The 22846-nt window shown below is 37.0% G+C and overlaps 1 protein-coding gene across 1 annotated transcript in view; it reads left to right on the forward strand.

Annotated features, from left to right (window-relative positions):
• Positions 1-22846, forward strand: part of RXFP1 (relaxin family peptide receptor 1) — a 59336-nt gene that overhangs the window by 12984 nt on the left and 23506 nt on the right. The window contains exon 2 of the mRNA XM_052778185.1: positions 14453-14608. Coding sequence (XP_052634145.1) covers positions 14453-14608 — 156 coding nt within the window. The remainder of the gene's footprint in view (positions 1-14452; positions 14609-22846) is intronic.

The raw sequence follows: 22846 nt of genomic DNA on the forward strand, positions 1-22846 counted from the left end.
TTGCAATTTAGGGCAATCCCTTTTCCAATGTTCATCCTCCTTACAATATGCACACTGATTCATTCCTAGAGGTGTATTAGGTTCCCAGTTGCCAAAGTTTCTAAAACCTCCTCTTCCCCGAGCTCGTCCTCTTCCTCTTGCTGCATTCCCTGTTAAGACAGCTATTAATCTACTGTCTCTGATCTTTTTTTTTTTTTTCTTTGCTTTGCTTTTCTTCCTTCTCTTAATTATTATAGACTTTCCATGCTGTTTCTAACATTTTATTTAAATTTCTTGAATCCTCTCCCTCCAATTTTTGGACTTTTTGCCTTATATCAGGTGCTGACTGCCTCATAAAAAAATCGAAGCCAATTGTTGTTGTTCTGCCTCTGTCTCCAATTTCAAATCAGTATATTTTCTAGCGGTTTCCTTCAATTTTTCCAAAAACACAGAGAGAGATTCATTTTTATCTTGCTTTATCTCATATAATTTAGACCAATTCAAAGCTTTTGGCATTGCATGCTTTATTTCATACAATACCTATTTTTGATATCGAGTTAACCTTCTCCTGTGTACAGGGTCATTTGGATCCCACTGGGGATCTCCCGAAGGAAAACTCTGTTCCAAAGTTCCAGAGAGCATTTCATTCATAAGTGCTGCCTCTGCTTGTGCTTTTCCAGTTTTATTACCATCTGTTTTTCAGTACTATCCAATAAATTATTCTCCCTGACTCAATACTCCTTTCCCGTGAATGTGAGGGAGAGAGATCCTGTTCCTCCCTTGGTGGGGCTATTTCTAATTCTAGTTCCATTTCATCATCTTTTGGTACCGTACATTTAATGTATCTCCTTCCAATATCACAAGCTGAACAACAACTCTTAGTTTTCTTATTTTCTGAAGTTAATGTCATCACCAAATTTTCTCGACTAATTAACTTGCATTCTTTTTGCCAATCCGTTTTCTGCCTCAAATAAAAGAACAGATCCACACATGGCACTTCACTCCATTTACCCTCTCTCCTGCAAAATAACATTAACTGTAATATAGTATTATAACTTAAAGTTCCATTCGTTGGCCATTTTTCCTGATCTTCCAAAACATACAAAGGCCACCAATGATTACAATATTCAATCATTTGACTCTTACGTAAATCATCATGTAATTCACTCCAATGTGCCAATAAACATCCCAATGGTGATGTTTTCGGTATCTTTTCATCAGTGGTTATATTTCCCATACTCTTACTCTTAAATAATTTGGCTAATGCCATTATACTTATATATATCAAATACTAAATGCACCAAATATCAATTATCAAAGTTCCAAATATTAATAACCAAATATCAAATGCCAAATATCAAATATCGAGTATCAAATACCAAATACCAAACAAATGCAAATGACAATTGTCCCAGATACACAGATGTCCAACCCAGCAATAGCTTTCGCTTATGACTTACGGGCAGACGCCTAGGCTTCTACACAGACGGGTACCCTCTGAGCCCCAACCCTGCGAAGCTTTCGCCGCGCCTTACGGGCAGGCTATCCGAACAGATTCCAAAGAAGAAGTGCCTTACCCTTTCTCCAGGGAACGTTGCGAGGAGCTTTGTGAGTCGAGAGTGATGGTTCCTCCCCGAGAACCCCTCGGTGCTGGCTGGAGTTCGATCACCACTCGATCTCGTCCAGTCTCACTCGCAAGGTCCCATCTGGGTCGCCAAAACTGTTGCCGAAATCCGGAATAAAACTCCTTAACAGCAATGAGAAGTTAAGAAGCAGGCACTCCTTTATTGCAGCACTGGGCACACGGGGGATCGCTCCACCTATCGTGTGCACCTGTCTTGTCTAATGATACAGTTAAATACACACCTGTTATACATATTCATTAAGTTTCTGGGAAATGTTATACATAATCATCAACTTTCCAGTAAATCATTAGCATATGTATATGTCTCTTCATGCAGGCGCAGCAAAGGTCTCTGGTGGTCTTCAGAAGCCCTCTGGTGGTCTTTCATAGTCTTCCTCACTTGTCCGCTTCTTGACCTCTTTTAGCTGATTCTGCGCAGTATGATTCTCATCACTATCTATATTAGTTTGCATAAAAATGTATACTATGTTCTCTTTTGAAATCTAACCTTTTCAATGATTGGTCTTTCAGTTATCAAGATGGAAAGGTAGGGAGTTTCCAAGAAGCAAATCTTCTTGGCTTCTTAAAGGAAAATATAAGCCAACGATAATCAGCTAAAAGTACAGTACTACACATTCTTTAAGTTCTTTATCTACTATAGTCACACACTATAACTTTATATTCCTAAGATTTTAGCTGTAATCAGATTTGATTTCTTTTAAAATGTAACATAAGTTACAAATATATTATTCTGATGTCAATCTATAAAAAATTCAATCTATAAAAAATTCAATCTATAAATATTCAATCTATATATAAAAAAAAATACAGCCGGATTGTGATGTCTGGTAACATAAAAAACTCTTTTTAGGGATTAACTCTTCATTGAAATAAGGTATCATAGCAAAAATTCTCCATTTTAGATGTGAAGTTTTAAGATTTACTCTTTCAACATATCCAGCAACATCCTGTATATTTTATGTAGGGAAACATTAGGAGCTAAGAATATTTAATACATCTTCACTGGGTGGACTATAGGTAATCATGTAGGTCAAATTAAGTAAGGATCCTACAGTTAAAAAAATAAAGGTACTGTCTTTAATATGATAGACAATAAAAGTACACAGACACATTGACTTTAGATCATTAATGTCCTTTCGCATCCTGTTGTGCGTGATTCAAGATGTCTGTCAAAGCATTTAGCTATGTAGCTTTTAACGCCTCGGCAAAAGCTGTGCTCCAATACTCTCTCTTCTCAGTCCCCTTTCCACTGTTGTGATAGCTCTATCACAACAGTCTCTTACGATCCCCGCTGAGACCGGGGCTGTATTTTTCTAGGCACTCTTCTGCATGCCTTGCCCCAAAAAGCCCGTTGTCTGAGTCAGCAAGTCAGATGTGGGCTGAACGGGGACCTGATGGGAAGGTGTCACAGGACCAGGGTGATGCAACAGATCACTGTTGGAGCAAACGTCTCCTCCTCCCAACCCTGTGTCCTGCCTCGTGTGCCATGCTAGAGAGGGACTGTGATAGCACTATGGTAATTTAAGCTGTTTCGCAGAGCATGCTTTCACTTGTGTTAGAAACAAGAAAAAGCTCAGTGTCAGGAATGGACATCATCATGTGGTAATTTAGCTGGAGTGGGGTTGAAAGGAAGAGGAGGAGCTATAGACTATGTGGAGGCAAAATCCATCAGTAATCCATGTGAATGTACTGTTTAGCCAAACAGCATCTAAAATGGAGACAAACTTCTGAATGTAGTTTCTCGTTATCTTTTCTAACTTACTTGGGAAAAATTAATATCCAGATAACTTACACCTATGTGCTGCTAATGCAACATTTCTTTATGTACATTAATAATTGTATAAAATCTAGAAGTTATAATCTTAAAATCTATAAATCTTAATCCGCATGTGCATTTTTATATAACCTGCAAAAGAAGAAATAAGCCAGATGTCTCAGCTCATGGTTCAACCAGCTAACATTATTCACTTTAAGAAAGTCAGAAATCCTATTAGCTTGAGATAATTTCTGTTTTATGGCAGTTTAACTGGAGTGTCACAATTTATAGTGGTGAATTTTGTTTATTCATAATAAAATATAGTAGAGACTGGAAAATTTGTGATTTTTAAATTGAACCAAGTATTCATGAGTGAGAATCCAATAGTAATGCATTTATTTAAGCACAGTGTCTGCCAATTGATTTTTCAGAAAATAGTCACGTGAGCTCTTAGAGGACAAATTCCTTAAAATACTTTCAAATTATTTTGCTTCAAAGCTGAACAACAAAGGATTCCATTTTTATAATACTTCAGGAGGGTGGAATCTCATAGATTTATAGGGCACAGCAACCTCCCAAATCTGAACTTGTAGTTCTATATTAAATTTAAATTCTTAATAGTTATAAATGGTTCTTAGTAACAAAAGTATTTGAATAAATAAAATGTATCAGATAATCCTGTCTCAGTCTCACCAAGAAATAATATATTTTTATTGTTACAAAATTAATCTTAAGTATGCTTCAGAGCTTCATTTTAAGTTATGCTGGCTTAGTTCCATTGTAAGAACTATCATTAAAATCCTTTTAGCCTTTATTAAAGGCACAATGAATGAAAAAAACAGATTATGTTTCACATTTCAAGTACTTCGTGCAGGGCTCTGAAAACACTTTCTTCCATTTTTCTCTCTGGAGTCTTAGAAAAAGCTTACCTGAGAGTATTTTACAAAGATTTATTTAAGATTGTGTTACTTGGAAGAAGAGGAAAAATACTGTGGCTTCTGAAATTGTGGCTGATGTGGAGCTTGCTTAGTTCAAGTGACTCAGTAGCAAAATAAGACACTAAAGAGCAAAAGAAGATGGAGAAAGAGAAAATAAAATCTCCCACTACCCCACTTCGGGTTCTTTTCCTCGGCCTGTGGTCGGGCTGGCTGTTCTCAAATCTATTTTTCTATCATCAACGTTGCACAATGTTCATTCTACCAGTCTTTTCTTGTGATGGGAGGAAAAAAAAAAACCAAACCAAACAAAAAAAACCATACCAAAATTGGTATGAAAGAAGTTACAGCTAAGTCATGCTTTTTTTTTTTTTTTTTGAGGGGGGGAAGTCAGTCAATTTTGCCCTTTTTGACCTAAGAAAAGTTAGGCAAAGTGTTATGACCTTTTCGATTGTTTTCTGTTATGAGAAGTTAATGATAGTCACATAATTCTTTGCTATTCTGCTCATTTACAAATAATGTATTCTCAGAACATCATACAATTAGAATATTGGCAAGTAATTTCCCTGTTCATTGCCTTTCTAATGTCACACCCTTTTTAACTGCAGCTTTCTCTTAGGGCTTTGCTACAAGTACTTTCTGTCTCATCGCCTGGATTTCTTTTTACTTCCATGCATGAATGCACTTGTACACAAACTCCTCTCCTGTATATGATATTGTGTCATGAAAGTCACTTAAATCTGCCTTTTCTTTATAGAAACTTAAGAGACATATTACAAATGTCTGTTGTTTGTTAATTTAAATAATTTAGTTTTCACTAATCAGTGTTTCATTCATGCTTACTTTACATATATGGCTGACTGGGTTAACTTGTGCAAAGCAACAAGTCTAAAGTGAACTACTTTGCAGTAATCTCTAATTACTGTCATTATGTATTTAAATTCAGAATGCTGGTTACCCAGGTGAGGTGAATGATAGTTGCTTGAGGGACACTAATTTATTGATAACCAGCTGTTCTTGATCCTCTTGGCTAAAGTACATTTTAAATTATTTGATGGCTCAGATTTAAAAAAAAAGTCTTCATTAGCTTACTAATAAGCATGTTATAAAATAGGAAAATAAATGTAAGATACATGGCAAATACTGCTATATAAGAATCTTTTTTCCCTGTTATTACAAAACATCAAAAATGCCATTCCTGGTGTGAAGCTTCAGAGATTTTTTTTTTTCTTTTATGCATGTCTTTCAAAGAAAAAAAAAAAAATTATTTGAAACAGATTTCTTTTATCTTTGGGGCTCAAAGAACCAGCCCAAGCACACTCCTCAGTGGTTATGAGGAAGAATCAGCTCCTGGGAGAGGAGTTTTCCTTGATTTTGGTGGCTATCCATTGCCTTTCTGGGCCTTTCAGGTGGGATTGTACTGACTATCATGGTGTATTTAACACATTTTACATTGGTGCCTTCATTTTTGTTCTATGTCTACTGACACCTGAACAAAACCCTAGTGTTTCACGTGTCCAGCTTTAGACTTGATATTGCACCACTGTGCAAAAGAAATTAGTGAAATCGAAGGAGTTACACCAATGCAAAACAACACTAGGGCAAAGGAAAACCTACCTTGATGTATCTTCTATTGCAAGTCATGTCAGAATACGAGCTAGAACTGATTTCTGAACAGAAATAATAGTCAGAGATCATCTAAATTCTGTGTATTTGGAAAGATGAAGAAAAGGGGAAGGGGAATGATGGAAAGGTTTGACTCTGCTCATTAATTTGTGTCTTTGTGCTGAACCCTCATCCTCTGGGAATGCCCTACAAAATTTGAGTTTCCAGATAAAATTCATTATACTACATATTGGGGCTTTTTCAAGTAATATTATCTCTTTCATCTCTCTCTGTGCATCAGAATCTTTTTATTCTAAGTTCTGTGTAAATAGAACAAAAAGACAAATTAATAAAAGGTGTAAGAGCCAAATCCTCTGGCAAGGTGCCACATGACCAGTCTGAATTCTCTAATAGCAGTTTCTGGCCCTGGAGTATCTTTATCTGGCAGTTATACAAAGAGGATCTTCCAGCACTATAGCTGGATTAATTAGACTGAATTATCTGTGGCATAACTGGTAACTAACTTCAGTAATATTTTTATAAGATTGGAGTCTATATTTTCAAAAAGACAGTACAAATTTTATGCTTAGGAAAATGCTTCTGAAATGAAAGCAATGTGAAACCCACAGCAACACATAAAGGTACTATAGGAAATTAAGATTGGCACGTAATATACGCAGTCATAATACATGCATGTTTTGTGCTAAAAATCCTTGCACTATATTGTGTTTAATGAAAGCAAACATTTTATATAGTCGGTCGTAAACTTATGCGTGTAGTTCAAGTACCACATATTGCTACAATGACAACTCATGTGGTCTGCTAAAGATAAATGTAATGCAGTAAAACTGAAAATGTAATTCTGGTTGCAAGACCAACAATGAAAATATAAAAAATTGCTAGTGTTTTAGAAATGAAATTGTTGCAACCATTTGGCATTCTGAATAAATGTCACTGTGTCACTTGCACCCAATAAAATTGAAAATTACAAACACGATGCATATGCTACACGGGTATTTAGAAAATGCTATAGACATCAGGGCTGAACAATTAGCAAAAGAGAAGAGGAGCAAATTACAGAAAAAGCAATGTAGTGATAACAGCCTAATTATACTCCTGTGGGAATCCTGTACAGATGTTTAAAACTTTTAAGCCCCTAATGATTTGCCTCAAAGATTAATGCTAAAGTATCTATTGCCGCTAGAGCAAAGTCTATAAGTTTTGCCCAAGGGGTTACTCCAAATGTGTACATTAACAGCATTAAAGTTCAAGTGCGTAAACTGTTTTTATTCCTGTATGAAACAGGAATCTATTTTCAATATGTCATTTATGGACAATTTTGAAATGTTAATAAAAATCATTTTAATAGTATGGGATTCCCATTACATTTTCACAGAAATCGCTAGAAAGCTTTTCCTGAAAGAAGTATCAAGTTTAGGAAAGTGTTTTTTATAAAATTACATGCTGAAAAAAAAATCATTCCCACTGATAAAGCTGTAATAAGTTAAATAAAAGCATGCAAAAGTTACCTTTGTATTTCTATCCTGAAATACACTGGACTAACTTCATCCTAGTCTCTATCATAAAATGCTACAAAATTCCTTTGTTTAGTGGGAAGAAGCTGAATAATTCAGAACAAAACCGGGAAAATCAATGTAAGACTGAACTAAGTATCATTCACTTCTAGATATTATTGTAATGGACAAATTCAGACAACAAATTATTTTTTAAAAAATAAGATCTGTTTAAGATGTCATATATTTTTTTTTCTGCCATTTGGTGATTCAAATGCTTCTGATCAGAGTTGGTCAACCACTTGTCACTACTATTCTTTGTCAATCGTTAATTAACCATCTTTTAAGTTAAAGGAATTCATAGTTACAAACTTGTTTTACAGCCTTGTTCTGATGATTTATCTTTGAAAATAAAGGTTACAGGCCTAGAGGTCTCCTCTGTATTACACTAAAGGTTTTTCAAAGCCAGTTCACATGCCCTTCAAATACCTTTCCGCAGAAGAGGAATTTTTTTTAATCAACTGTCATCTTGAAGTATTCAGGCTAGCACAAAAATGACAGGCAAAATCAATTTCAACTTTAATGTTTTTTTTGTTGACTCTTTCTGGTTTAGCTGAAGAAAACATTCTGTTTGAAAACAAGCGTTACAAATGAATATTTTCAGTCTTCTCTTGCTCTAGCCCATTTCCCACTGTGTCTAGAAGTACAGCAACTAAAATAAGTTATGGGATGGTTGGAAAAGTCCCACCATTTGATAAATTTGCATTGATCTCTTTGAAAAACTTTCTGTCATAGTAAGTACAGGGTGGATTCTTCAGTACCATGATCATTCCTCGGTCCTTGTCATCTGAGGACTCCTTTTTAAAAACAGTTGGATTTCCTCAGCCCCAGTACTTTTAAGCCGATAACTTAAAGTGAAGAAAAACTTGTTAGTTTATTTGGCTGATGGAATTTGACAGTCATTTTGGACTCATGACAATGTGCCCATTGCAATTCAAATTTTTGCAATTCAAATGCGATTCAAATTTTTGAAAATACAAAAATATTTTCCTGATATTACAATATGCCCTTATTTGAAACTATATGCGATACGGTTGAGACTGGTGTGACTAGCAAGTACCAAGCAATGAGTAATGCTGCTTTGATTAGTTTAATTGCTTATGACTCGGTCTAATCAGCCCAGTGTTGTTCCCATTAGTCATATTCACTTGTTTTACGGAAGCTACAAGTAACTGTGTTAAGTTCGTGTTTTTCTAGTGCACATTATTTGGTTTGTCCTCTGTTTTCAAAATTTTGTGCCATTTTTCAAAGAATGCACAAAAGCAGTTAGCTTCATGAATCAATTTAGTTGGAAGGAAAGCCATGTTCTCCCAGGAATATCTTGTTCTTGGCTTTCCCAAATGCGTTCCCTCTTTTGATTTCATTTCATGAGAGCTTAAGGAGGAGTTGTCATGTTCTTTCCCCAGTGATTCTGCATCCATGCAACAGAGGAAGGAGCCTTACCATCTTATACTGGGTGACAACCCAAGTCTTGCTTATTCTTTTAAAAAAGGAAAGCAGTGGTAAATTAGTCTTCTATTTTACAGACTAGCAGGAAAAGAGTTATCCGCTTTTTTCAAGCTAGAGGAAAGATCACAGATGTCTGCCTTAGCAGTAAGTGCCTCGAAGCAGCAGGTCTGGACAAGCTTAAAAGGTATATGACATGAATTCTTGTTTTCTTTTTGAAAGTTTGAGAATTGGGGGATGAAGGGGGACCCTTTGCACATGGTAGCCAGAAATATTTAATTTGTAGAATCATGAACATGCACTACCAGGTAGAACATTATTCTGTATTGAGACAGCAAACATCTTGTCAAAAAGATGCTTGTTGGTGTTTTCGCCGTTTTTACTGATACCAGTTCACCTATTTCTTTTCTATTTATTCTAGAAACATTGCAAATATTTTAATATTTACTCTGATCATTATGAGAAAAAAAATTTTGCTGGTACAGTATAGCTGAAATATGTGAAATTATCTCTGTCACTGGAATGCAGGTGATCATTTTCTGTATGAGGTATACAAAGAAGAGATTTTTTCTACTTGGAGTATCTGTAAAAGCAAACCTTCTGACATAATCAAGTCTGTCACAGATTTATACTTTTTATCTTCATAACTGAGACCTAAACAAATCTGTCCTGAGTTCCACCTTTTCTCTAGTTCCTACCTTTGTAGCTAAATTCTTTATACACAGTTTAAAAATTTTTAGTCTTCCTTTATCTATCAGTCTACATTTGCCATATCTCTGAAGGACATGAGGGTTTTTTTCTCTTGAGTGTGTAAGATAACAATATTGGCCCAAACTTAGTCATTATAAAACAGAAATAATTTATATTAATCAAGCCCTATTAGGGTTCAAGTTGATTGTTTATATGGTTTGCTGATGATAATTCTTTTGTGTTATAGGGGGTCTCATGCTTTTACAATACTAGTTTGACAGTAAGAGGCAAAGCTGAGATGTTCTATCCTGGATGAGCTGTGAATGAAAACCTATAAAACAATAGAGGTACCTTTGAAGCTTGCTATGCATATGGAAAAGAGACATAACGTGGATTAATAAAAGGACTACAAAATAACATTTTTATTTTTCTTGATATAACACCAACGTGAAACAGCCAGTAACGTGATGTGATGAAATAATTGTTAATCAATATTTTTTTTAGAGCTATTCTATCAGGAGGTTTAGCTGCTAAAAAAAATGTACAATAAAACAAGATACTAGAAGAGTGGTTCAATTTTTGCATAGTGGAAATCAATAACAGGTAGAAAAGTCGACACCCTTAATACTGCATCACAAAGATAGCATGATAGATCATTATCTTGGCATGATAAACTCCAGCATCAGTAAAGTTTGTGTTTGCAAAATAAGAAGCGTAGTTTTTTGTTGCTGTTGTTGCAGTGCTATCTTTATCCATTCTCCTCACATAAGAGACACCATTTTAATTTCCTTAATCCACAAGAGAATTGTCTGAATAGTATCTAGCATTTTACAATGGATTTTACTGTCTTATTTCCTGTCTACTTTTGTCAGCTTTGCCAAATATTTTCTTACAGAGTTGGAGGGTTTTCCATTCATAAATCTCCCACAATCTGCAGGGTCCAAACTTCTGTCTTTTTTTTGCATAAACAAAGTGATGTTAACAGGTCAATGGACAAAGACCAGTGCTTTCAATGATTCAACTAGGATGAAGTTGTTAAGTGTTGATGCTTTGTTATCTTCTTTCCCAGGCAGATATTTACATGCCAGGGTAATCTGACATAGCACAAAATGAGTAATGCAGAAATTCAGAATAGATATCATCAAGGCTATAAATTTACAGATAATTCAAAACATTAAACACAGTGAGGGATTATGTACTCTCTCACAAAGAATGATTTCTAAACTGTGACAGTAAATTCATTAATTAGTTCAGGGATTAATATTATTTGAGTAATTAATAATAAATTCTGGAAAATGCTATAAAAATCCATTGAATTGTACTGTGAGAAGATAAATGCCATCATTTTAAATTGAAACTGCATAGAGATCAGCCCCTTTAAGCACAAAGTTCAGCTCAGTCTGAATATCTCTTTAGAGTATACGGTAAAAGGCTTGACAAAATGTAAGGCATTGTTTGGTGGTTGGAGTTTTTTTATTTATGTTTAATTTTTCTATATTGTTGTCTTTTACCAGGTGTTTCAGTAGTTCCTCAGATTGTGACAGATAACTGCACTGAAGGGAGCCTCATTTGTCTGTGACTTCTATCTTTTTGCAGCAAGAGACTTTAGACACAAAATACTACACATATTCTGTTTGCTTAACACTATGCCTGCATACGATTTTTTTCTCCTTCTTTTTGGGTGGAACAGGTTAAACATAAAGTTCTGAATACAAGCACAGAACATCAGAGAGGTTTATGAACAATATGCAAATGTGAATTCACCCTAGGATTAGAATACAGCCTTATTTTTGGTACCTATACATAAAAGGGATAAGGAACTAAGGCAAAAGTCTCTTCAAGCAATTGCATAGGTTATACAGTTGTGGATAAAAGCAAATCAACTTTTCAAAATCATGTGGTGATTGTTAGCTGGAATATATGACTTTCTATGCAGGATGCTCTGACAGCACAGATAATTCTGTGCATATGGGAATAACAGAATATTTATCTCAATTTCCTCCAGATACTGCTCCTACATTTCAATTTTCCACGACTGTAAACATTGTCAAAGGTTTAACATGTGAAAGTTCTTCCAGAAGAGATTTCTTATGAATCTGAAGTACTTGATTCAATTTCAGGTGATTCCCTTAGCCCAGGAGAAAAATTAGGACAAAAATCACATGTTGTGTAATAACATATTCCTTGTTAATCTGAGCAAGCTGCGTAAAAGTTTTATACTTTGTCTTATGAAAATAGGCTGGAAAAATAGTTTATGTTTCAGAAGTGACAATTTACTATCTGAGCAAGAATCACGTCACAGTTAATGAAGTTTGTATAGAGTATTTCAAGTGCTCTAAGACAACAATGAAACTTAAAATGTAATTTATATTGGAATTTTTATCTTTTTTTTGTGGCTACACCCACTAAGTCAAATGCTAACTATAATGAGGAATTGATACTCCTTTTTGAAAGTGCTTCAAAAATTAAATTAGCAGGCCCTTGCAGAATGGTACTTCACTAGGTAAGCTTACTGAAGCTTTGGGAGCACTAGGTAACATTCTGTGCTGATGATGCTTTTCTCCATTTCCAAAATATTGGAATCTGAACAAATTTCATTCTAGAGTAATTTAAAACCCTCTCACTAGTATGCTCCTGGGAAGAAGGTGGTCTTGTATGACAAGAAATCTGTGTGGGCACCCTGCAATCCATTACAAAAGCACTAGGTCAGTTGCGCTTACACTGGAAAAAGTGACCCGCCTAATGGATGAGGGAAAGGCTGTGGATGTTGCCTACCTGGACTTCAGCAAGGCCTTTGACACTGTCTCTCATGGCATACTCCTTGAGAAGCTGGCGTCTCATGGCTTGGATAAGTGTGCTCTTCGCTGGGTAAAAAACTGGCTGGCTGGACGAGCCCAGAGGGTTGTGGTGAATGGAGTGAAATCCAGTTGGCGGTGGGTCACAAGTGGTGTTCCCCAGGGCTCAGTACTGGGGCCAGTTCTGTTTAATATCTTTATTAATGATCTGGATGAGGGGATCAAGTGCACCCTCAGTAAGGTTGCAGATGACACCAAGTTGGGAGGGAGTGTTGATCTGCTTGATGGTAGGAAGGCTCTACAGAGGGATCTGGACAGGCTGGATCCATGGGCCGAGGCCAATTGTATGAAGTTCAACAAGGCCAAGTGCCGGGTCCTGCACTTGGGTCACAGCAACCCCATGCAGCACTACAGGCTTGGGGAAGAGTGGCTGGAAAGCTGCCCGGCAGAGAAAGACCTGGGGGTGCTGATCGACAGCCGGCTGACTATGAGCCAGCAGTGTGCCCAGGTGGCCAAGGCGGCCAACAGCATCCTGGCCTGTATCAGAAATAGTGTGGCCAGCAGGAGCAGGGAGGTGATTGTTCCCCTGTACTGGGCACTGGTGAGGCCGCACCTCGAGTACTGTGTTCAGTTTTGGGCCCCTCACTACAGGAAAGACATTGAGGTGCTGGAGCGTGTCCAGAGAAGGGCAACCAAGCTGGTGAGGGGCCTGGAGCACAAGTCTTATGAGGAGCGGCTGAGGGAACTGGGGCTGTTCAGTCTAGAAAAGAGGAGGCTGAGGGGAGACCTTATCGCTCTCTACAACTACCTGAAGGGGGGTTGTAGTGAGGTGGGTGCTGGTCTCTTCTGTCAGGTGTCTGGAGATAGGACAAGTGGAAATGGCTTCAAGTTGTGGCCAGGGAGGTTTAGGTTGGATATTAGGAAAAAATTCTTTACCGAGAGGGTTGTCAGGCATTGGAACAGGCTGCCCAGGGAAGTGGTTGAGTCACCATCCCTGGAGGTATTCAAAAAGCACGTAGACAAGGCACTTCAGGACATGGTTGGGCATGGATGATGTTTGGACTCAATGATCTTGAAGGCCTTTTCCAACCTAAATGATTCTATGATTCTATAAGTGGTGGTGGCAGAATTTGTCCCTCAGGTACACTGGAGGGACTGTTAAGGCATCATACATCTGCAAATGTGGGTAATTGGAGCTGCTGTAGTACAGAGAACTGAGGAACAGAGGACAGGTAGGGTCCTCCAGCTGCCCTGGCTGTCCCTCATCAGCATCCCCCTACATTTCCCCTCAGCACTGCTTGAATGAAGTCCCTGTATTCTGTGAAATTACTTCCTATAAAGCATGGGCTTAGCAGAAGAGCATCTGTGTATCTAAACTTCAGACTGATAGATTCTGGACAATATCTCCAAATTTTTTGGACCAGGCTGACAACTCTCCCAAAGGATTCAAAATGGCACCTTTGTGGCATCTTGCTCATTCTTCAGCAAAGCTGCATCACAGATTTGATGTTACTTTCCTCGTTCTTTGATCCTTGATCAGTGTTATCTAGTAATTGCTTTGGAATTAGGATACATTTAAAAATATATAATTCTGACTTTGTATAAAAGGACTTATCTATCTAGGTCTAAAATTCATCACAAATTAATACAATCCATATCTGCATAGCTAATCTGGTATATTGTTGTAATAATTTCTAGTGCAAAGTGAAACAATCCTTTTAAATAGTGACCTTAGGTCATTTGTCTTGTATGATTAGCATTTTCACCTTATTACTAGGATGCGTGGGGAGGAATTACCTGGTTGCTTTATACCAAGGCAAATTTTAATTAGCTGACGATATAAATGTTTTTGCCTAGTTAAGTACTTAATATATTATTGTAATTGCATGTCCAATGAACTAATATGTATTTATCGCTCGATATTGACATTCAAATGCAAATGAGTATTTATAAAACCATAATCTCAAAGATCTTTAAACATTAAAAGCACATCTTAAAGTAAGCATATTCTTTCTCTTTCTGTTTAGTCATCCATGACTCTTTGGAAGATCATGTTTCTGGAGTTGGGGTCAGGTGCCCCCTGGGCTACTTCCCATGTGGCAATATCACAAAGTGTTTGCCCCAACAACTTCACTGTAACGGTGAGGATGACTGTGGGAATCGGGCCGACGAAGACAACTGTGGTATGTGGTTGAGAGTTTTCTTTGTGTCTAGCACCTGCAGTCACTCAAACCCATGCAGTGCTCACACTAAATAGAGAGCTGCAGAGTGTTAGGAGTAAGAAAGTTAAATGTTTTGCAGAGGATACAGCGGGTCTTTGGTTTAGCTAATAAAGCCACCCAACAAGCCATTTGCTAGGAAAGAAGGATGGACCACATTTTTGTTTGTGTATGGTATCAGTTTATCCAATTTTATCCCTGCTTTGAACTTGTTTGCATATGTCATTTTGATGTGTACAAATGGACGTACGTGATCTAGCAAAGATCTGTGCTGAGAAGAGGTAGATGTATGCACTAACAGAGCTTATGTAATGCTTAATATGACTTTTAAAACTGGCTGGGAAACATAATTTAGAAGAATTTTCAGGGTTTTTCAGAAATCATTTATGTCCTAATTTGGGAGAAAAAACGTGACTGTGTGAGTGTGCTGTGCAAGCTGTGCTGCTACCAGGCTTTGAGGTTTAGAAATGTCAAAATCTCAGGGAATACATGTAGTCTGGTCACTGCTGCCTGCTATTGTGATCCTTGCCAGTCCTGACCCTGCCGGATGGTAGCTGTGAACTTGACTTGGTTTATAGGCTTTACCCCTGCTGCAAACTGAGTAGGGCCAGACCATGGGCTTTGCACTGGCACTTACCTGTCCAAGCTGCTTATTTGTGAGCATGGCCCCAGCACAGCTTTATTCTGCGCTGAGCAGTATCTCCCATGCAGTGCCTGGACACAGCTCAGAGGGTGGCACAGACTTGGGATAGTCTGGCAAAGGCCTCCCTGTATTTAGTGAGAAGAGAACTTAGCCATTTGGTTGTGAGCTATGACCACAGGGAGAGAAAATCGGCCCTAGCACATTTTATTTACTGGTATTGTCAGCTTACTAACAGCCTGGATAGTTTCAGAGTTACTCTCCAGAGCTGCTGATCTATGGCAGATGGGGAAACCAGACTTCCTATTCCTTGGTAGCTTGCCTGTAGCCATGGAGGGCAGCCAGATGCTTGCTGCCCTGACTCACATGATGCCTCCAGCTCCCTGGAGCCAGGCAGGTGAAATGTTTGCCTATCCCAGCCAGGCATGCTGCCATTCAGAGCTCTATGTTGGGGGTGGTGGTGGTGGAAATTAAAATATTAAGTGAAAATTCCAACTTCCAAGCTATGTATACTGAAAGAAATTTTGTGAAAGAAATTTCAGACAAAATACGATATTTTTCACAAGCCTTCTCAGCAAAGTCAGTGAGGTTTTGAAAATAGTTGTTCTTGTGTATCTGTGAAGCTGATTTTTGTACCAATGGGTAGTATTTTATTCTTATACCTATCAAATTTCAGGGTCTTACTCCATATGAAAGTCACTTTTAATTCTAGTCCCACCTAACGGACCTGCAGCTTTTTCTAGTTTTATGTAATTTGCTGATGCCATAAACATGCTTTCCGTTGCCAGTAATCAAGATCCTGAACAAAATTGGCTCTTGTTCTCTTCTTCTATAATTATCCTGCCCTGCAGTGGCAGAAATTGCTGGTGGTGGTGCCCTCTTATGTTTAAGAAGTCCAAGCACTGTAAACAGTTGGTTTATCCATGTTTCATTTCTGTATAGTACCAGAAAGTCTATCGTACAAGGACTTGCTAAAAGTGTACCACTTGGTCAAATGGCAATTAGGATATACACAGTTTCATAATGGGATGTACAAGACAGTATAGTTTGCAAGACAATTGAGCTGCAATATTGAATCCTCTTCTGGGTATAGTAATTCAAGAATGAGTTAGCATTAATTTCTGAAAGCCTAAATTACAAAAGATGAAGAGTCATTGTATAGACTTACTGGGAAAACTGTGCTATTAGTGTTTTTCTCATATCTTGACCCCATATTCTCATTTAGAAATGCATGCCTTGTATAATGCAGTAAGGTCATACTCATCAGTAATGTTTTCTCAAAAAATGGCGTTGCAGTCCAACTTTGTTGTTCAAGTAAAGAAAGAATCAATTCCTTGCCTGAGAATATGGAGTGTCCTGATGAGATTTTCTGCAATGCCCCTACACTGTAGTAAGTGTGGGATAGCTCTGTTTTGTGACCATTCATCTCGCTTAAAATCCAAGAAAGGAAGCCTCATTGATTAGCTCCCAAGACAAAGAAACTATCCAGCTTTTTTTTTTTCTGCGGTTTCCCAGGACCACTTCAGTATGCCTGCCTTATGCAAGCAATTATATCTGGTTCCTTCTACCCATTTTTTAAATTTACAACTAGTTTTCAGTTGAAGTTGTTGCTCCTGGTTACAGAAAAGCAATTCAAAATGAAATTATTCCAGTGTAGTAATTATTTCATGCAGTACCATTGGAAATTTTAATCTGATCCACAAGGTACTCTAATTAAGTAGCTTCTGCAACTTCTAAATTCTTGCACACTTTCATCTTGCATAAATTTAAATAAGAGCTTTGAGATGGCTGGTCTACAACATTCAACTCAACAAGTGTGGGGAGAGAAAAAAATCATTGTAGACCCTCAAAGGAATTCAGAAATACTTTTTTTATTTTTTTTTTTAATGCATATATCTCAAACACAGCTAGGTAAAGCTGCTGCTTTACTAAGGATTTCTTCAGTAATGATAAAACACTATCTTAAGCCTACAGAAAATGTTATAGTGAAGACTTGCGTATATCCTATGTACAAACCAGTATTACAACGTAAGGAAACACAAAGCAAAAATCTGTCATGGACAATAGTTCTTTCTGTGATGGAAAGGACAATATTGATGAAGAAGAAAAGGGAAAAAACCCTTCTTTTGACAACAATAATACTACTATTGGGAAAAAAAAAAAAACAAAACAGGTACTCTAAACATAAGAAAATCCAAAGTGTAGCTGTTCAATACAAGCCCGTAAGTGTGCTGAATATTAACAGCAACTGCAATTACTGAAATAGCACTTTTAAGAAACATCAGTGAAGGAAACAAGCAGAGAAGCAACTAGCATAAAAAGCACACGTAGATCTTCGAAGAGAGTTACTTTGTAAAAGTCTTTAAATGCCCTTGAAACAGAAAGTAAAAGGCTTCGGTGCAAAAGAGACCAACATGACAGGAGCCTCTGAAAATACTGAAACTAGTCACTCCAACTATCTTGTAGCAATTCTGTCCATTTCCTCTTCTAATGAGTAAAGTTCTCTTGTTCCCCACTTCATTCCTATAGAAATATTTACTGTTGTAATCTTTGAGATGATTTGTGATATTAGTCGTGTTTCATGCACTGCATGCCCATTAACAGCAAAACATGATTGCAAATATTTCAAACTAAACTGAATCCTCACTGAGAGATGTGTTTTCAGATGTGCTGTAATCACTGTTCACACCCAATCCAGGCACGTAAAGATTGGCTTCATGGTGCCTTCTTCAAATCTGCTTCCTCTTTCACTTCTACCATGCTCTCCATGTCCAAACAGTAAACATAAAACTAAGGTCCAGAGATGTGAAATGACCTGAAATTAGCATCATAGGCAGAGTTGGGAACAGACTCTAGGTCTCAAGACTGCTGTGTTACTGCTTAACCTCAGGGTGTGGACATCCTGCTGGTCAGCTCAACTTCAGCAGTTCTTCCACTTCTGGAAAGGGGTAGACTGTAGCTGATATGTTACAGTGGAGTGAACTCACTCCTCTTTGGAAGCTCACATGCCTTTGTCACCTAGTTGGGTTTCCAAAACCAATAAAATACCGTGTGTGATATCCTGATGAGAAGAACTTGAGGCAATGTAGTAAACTGCAATAAGAGGAGGAGGCTAGCAATTTATCATGCCCAAAGTGAAGGGGGGCTCTTTTTGAACTATCACGAGATAACCTTAAATGTGCATGGAAAATACAATCTTACTTTTTGAACTTGAAAACATAGTCCATCAAGTAGAAGTGAGTGTTTTATGTAAATTTGTCATCAATATGATATTTTTCAATAAAAATTATTTATTTAAAGTTTCATAATTTCTCATAAAAGCTTATAGTCTTGAGGACTTTCCTTTTCTAGGCTTGAGTATGGCAGTAAAATTTTCTCTGCTGTTCTGCCCCGTGCTCATCTTTCTGAAGCATCAAGTTCTTAAAAAGACCGAGTACATTGTTAAACAGTTTAGCCTGTATCACATGTTTCACTTGGAATTAGTTTTGTGTCTGTTAGCAAAACTCAAAATGTGTGGAAAAAAAAATATAGCAATTCCAGCACACTTCTGTGCCCAGGCTTGATTAAAGCTCAAGTTCACAAAGCAAGGCACGTTTGAGAGTGTTTTGTCCTACTGAGACTATGTTTGATTTCAAATGTAATGGCTTCAGCCTAATTTTCTAGGGAAGAGCTTTTCCTGTTTATTTACAGCTGTAAGATTTGATTCTGCAGCTACCTGATGTTTACAGATGGGAGATTAGAACATTTGTTTACTTCATTGCTTTTTTAAACGTGAGCAGAAAGGATAAATACTAGGCATAATCACAAATTCTGCTCACCTAATGCTATGGCAGTGTTAACATGGGAATTGTTCCTAAAACAAGTAGAGTATTTCTCACATCAAAGACATTAGTGCTGCAATGTTATTGTTAATGTATTCTAAACAATCTCTAGGCAAAGCCCTTTGAAGCCCAATGGCACAGTAAAAGTGGCAAGTACGTATTCCCAAGTACATATTCAAGGAAAGAAGCCTTTTGGAATCTCTGCTTTGACAGTGATGCTTAATGATAAACAAAACAAAATTAAAACTACCAACAGTAGGTAAACCCAATAGTTGATTAATGCAAAACAAAAATAACAGAACAACAGTATTTTGAATGTAGATTTACACTGAGTCCACATGTGTTTTATTGTCTTAACATGCATGTTTGTTCAGATGAACAAATTTTTTTCAAAATACCAACTCTGAGTAGCTTTAGAGGAAAAAAAAAATCCTTAATCTGTTCCCTAATTAAGTATTTAAATTTTAAAACTTACACATAAGCACTTTATCTTTTCTTTTTTAAAGCTCTCTGATATGCCATCTACTTAGAGGGCTGAATGAGCAAACTTTTGTCCTAGATAAGGGTCAGCTTTCTCTGAATAAAATTTTCCTACTATTACACGCAATGATAAAAGTGTAATGTTATTAGTCTAACAACTTTTGTGTAATTATCTCTTCTAGATACATCACTGGGTCAGTTATAATTTTGTAGTCATTTCATGCTAATTACAAAGTGCTGCAAAAATGCTCAATGCAGTTAAATTTTAAATGACTGAAAGACTGAATTCTTGCTTTTCCTGTGTGATCTTCTAAGATCTTTTTTGCAATTGACCCTAATATTCCAGCCATTCTGCTGGATAGTCAGCATGATTTGTTCATCGTAACTGTAAATTAGCTGTGATGCTAATATGATGCCAGTTCTTGGGGAGAAGCCTCCCAGTAAATTGCAGTAACTTACTCCCAGTAACTTACCTCAAGTTTCTTGTTCCAAAACCACCCATCAGCTCTTGAAATTAGTTTGGTACAAAGTCGTAAATGGAGAAATACAGAAACATAAACAGTCTTAAAAGGTACTGAGCTTTTCTCCTTTCAGGGGAAACTCTGGACATCCTACCTGGCCAATTGAAAGCATACTTTATGATATGTCTTGAAGTCTAAGATTAAAGCCTACTGCTTTGTCTCTAATATATTTAGCACTATGTGTCAGCATCCTGTAGTTACAGGTTCTGAAAATCCCTTGGATGTAAAGTACAGGTGCACTCATTTCTTTATAAATAGTCCTGCTTTCACATTTAAAAGTTTTTCCTAATTTCCACTAGGGTTTGATAGTACCCAAACATGCAGTCAAAATCTATGTAGTTATTGGATTTATGATGTTCTGTTCTAATTTAAAATGCGAGCAATAAGACTGATGTACCATCTTCAGTCACAGCACCTGGGATTTTGACCACAACAGGTCTTACGAAGCAAAGCTGGGCCTGGCGAGAACTGACCTGGACTGTCTCCACTAAAATCAATGGAAAGGCTCCCACTGTCTTCAGTGAGCAAAGAGTCGTAACTTACCTAAATTAGGAAACTAATGAAAAGCTCAGATGTTTCAAAAAAACAGTGTTTGTGACTCGTGTGATAGCCTTCCTAAATAGTACTGGATAAGACTGTTTGGAATCACTGTGCTAGCAGTGATTTTTTTATTCTTTTTTTCTCTAAATGAGATGAAGAAATCTAGGTTGTGATCTCCTGCAACTTGTCACAGAAACAGGAGATATAAAATACAGTATCTTCCCATGCAGCCTGTGATACCTAACTCTCATAAATACATGCCTTAATTCTTCTTTTCTTAAACTTAATTGGCAATTGAGTAGATACGGTTTATGCTTTGTTTAAAATTAGGGTTACTGTCGTTTCACACTACTGAATAGCTCTTATGCTCCATCTTGGAACTGGATGTTGATATAGGTTCTTCATTTATTACTAGTAAATCTCCAGAGGAAATGATTATGTGCAAATAACACAGGCATAAGTCATATTTAGAATAAAAAGTATTTTATTGTAAGAATTCTTAAAAATGCAAACACCAGAATTCTTATTAATTTCAAAACCAAAATCGCATGCATTGGGCCTAATCCCTTGCACCTCTGTAGACCAGATTGTTTCACCATGAATGGGGCATTAAAAAACCAGCGACTACTGTTACATATTTGACTACCGCTCTACTTACTAGCAATAATAAAAGGGGAATGGAAGGAACACCATGCTAGGGTGTTTAATTTTATCTTTTTTCACAAGCAGGGTCTTTAATTATGTAAAGTAGTTAATGGAACAAAGTAGCCTGAGCTATTTTGAGAGCACAGGTTTCCTCAGTGTTTAGAAATTTGGCTTCTGGACAACTTTGCTGATAGTTCTGCAAAACTGTTTTTTTGGCAGTTTGGCAATGGTTGTAGTGTGTCTGCATTTGTTTTTTAATCACAGTGTCATAGCCACATTTTTCCAGTCCAGTGAAGCAAGAACAGGCATGCAGATTTAATTTAAGATGTTTCTGACTCTCTGGAGGAGTTCTTCATTGGCTAAATGTATTTACCATTGTGTTGCTCCCAGGCCTAAGAGGTCTCCGAACAAAAGGCAGCATTCAGCTCCCCAGTTGTGAAGTTCGCTTATAGATGTTCGTTAAGCTCTGTCTAGCTCATAGGCTGGAAATCACAGACAAAGGTTTCCAAAAGAACTGGAGCAGGGAGCGGCTGTTTGAAGTCTTGCACCTATTTACCTCTAAAAGCACAGGCTTCATCTGTTACTGTGTGCCATGCAGTCATCGGGTGACTCTCTTGCCTTATTAAATAAGTTATAGCATGCTACCTCTTTTTTAAAAGAGCCTATAAAATTCAACAGGATGAAAGTAATAACAATCTATATAGATGTCATGCTGTTTTCATATGTGTTTCTCTGAAGGTCTATAAACTTACAGAGAATTATTGCAGTTCTGTAGATTCATTAAATCATCTTTTAGATTTCCATAGCAGAAATCTAAATTTCTATGGGAGGTTTCAAAACATCTATACAAAAGATGTATGTTTTAATATTACAAGATTGCTCATAAGGGATGAGAAATTTCAGGGCGTCTGAGTTTCCCATTTTTGCCTCAGCACATTGCAGGAGAGCTTGATGACTTTATATTTCAAATTAATACTAATAATGAATAATGTTATAGTGAGTCTCATCTTTTCCTGGCATGGCATTTTTTTCCATCATACTTAAAATGGGAGATGTAAATGTATGAGACACCGTTCAGTTTTGAGCCCTAGATAGTAAATTCTGTTTATAAAGCAAAAAGAAACCACTTGGAAGTCAGCAGCATGCTTAGAATGTAGCAAATACTTGGCAAAAGATCAGATTTTCAAGCTTCGCATGGAAGTTTTTCGTATATGGCCAAATTTTATTCTCACTGTCATTGCCATTCATCCACAGTATATGGCACTGAAATAATCAGGTTTACACTGATATGCAAATATCAGCAAATGGAATAGCTTTGCTGAAGTGCTGGAGGCTTTTAATCAATTTTGGTTTTGAGATCTTTAAATATTGTTGATAACTAAGAGTAACTTTTACATTTCACTAGATTTATGTCTCTTTTGGTCTCCACTGTAGTGGTTTACTGCTAAGGGAACTTTCAAGCATCACAAGGTTTTATAGATGTATTCATTCTATTAGCTTATTTTAATTTATTCTGTCACATTTATTTAAAAAATTGTAAATACTTTGAGCAAAA

The sequence above is a fragment of the Harpia harpyja genome, chromosome 2 (assembly GCF_026419915.1).
Source record: "Harpia harpyja isolate bHarHar1 chromosome 2, bHarHar1 primary haplotype, whole genome shotgun sequence".
Lineage (NCBI taxonomy): Eukaryota > Metazoa > Chordata > Aves > Accipitriformes > Accipitridae > Harpia > Harpia harpyja.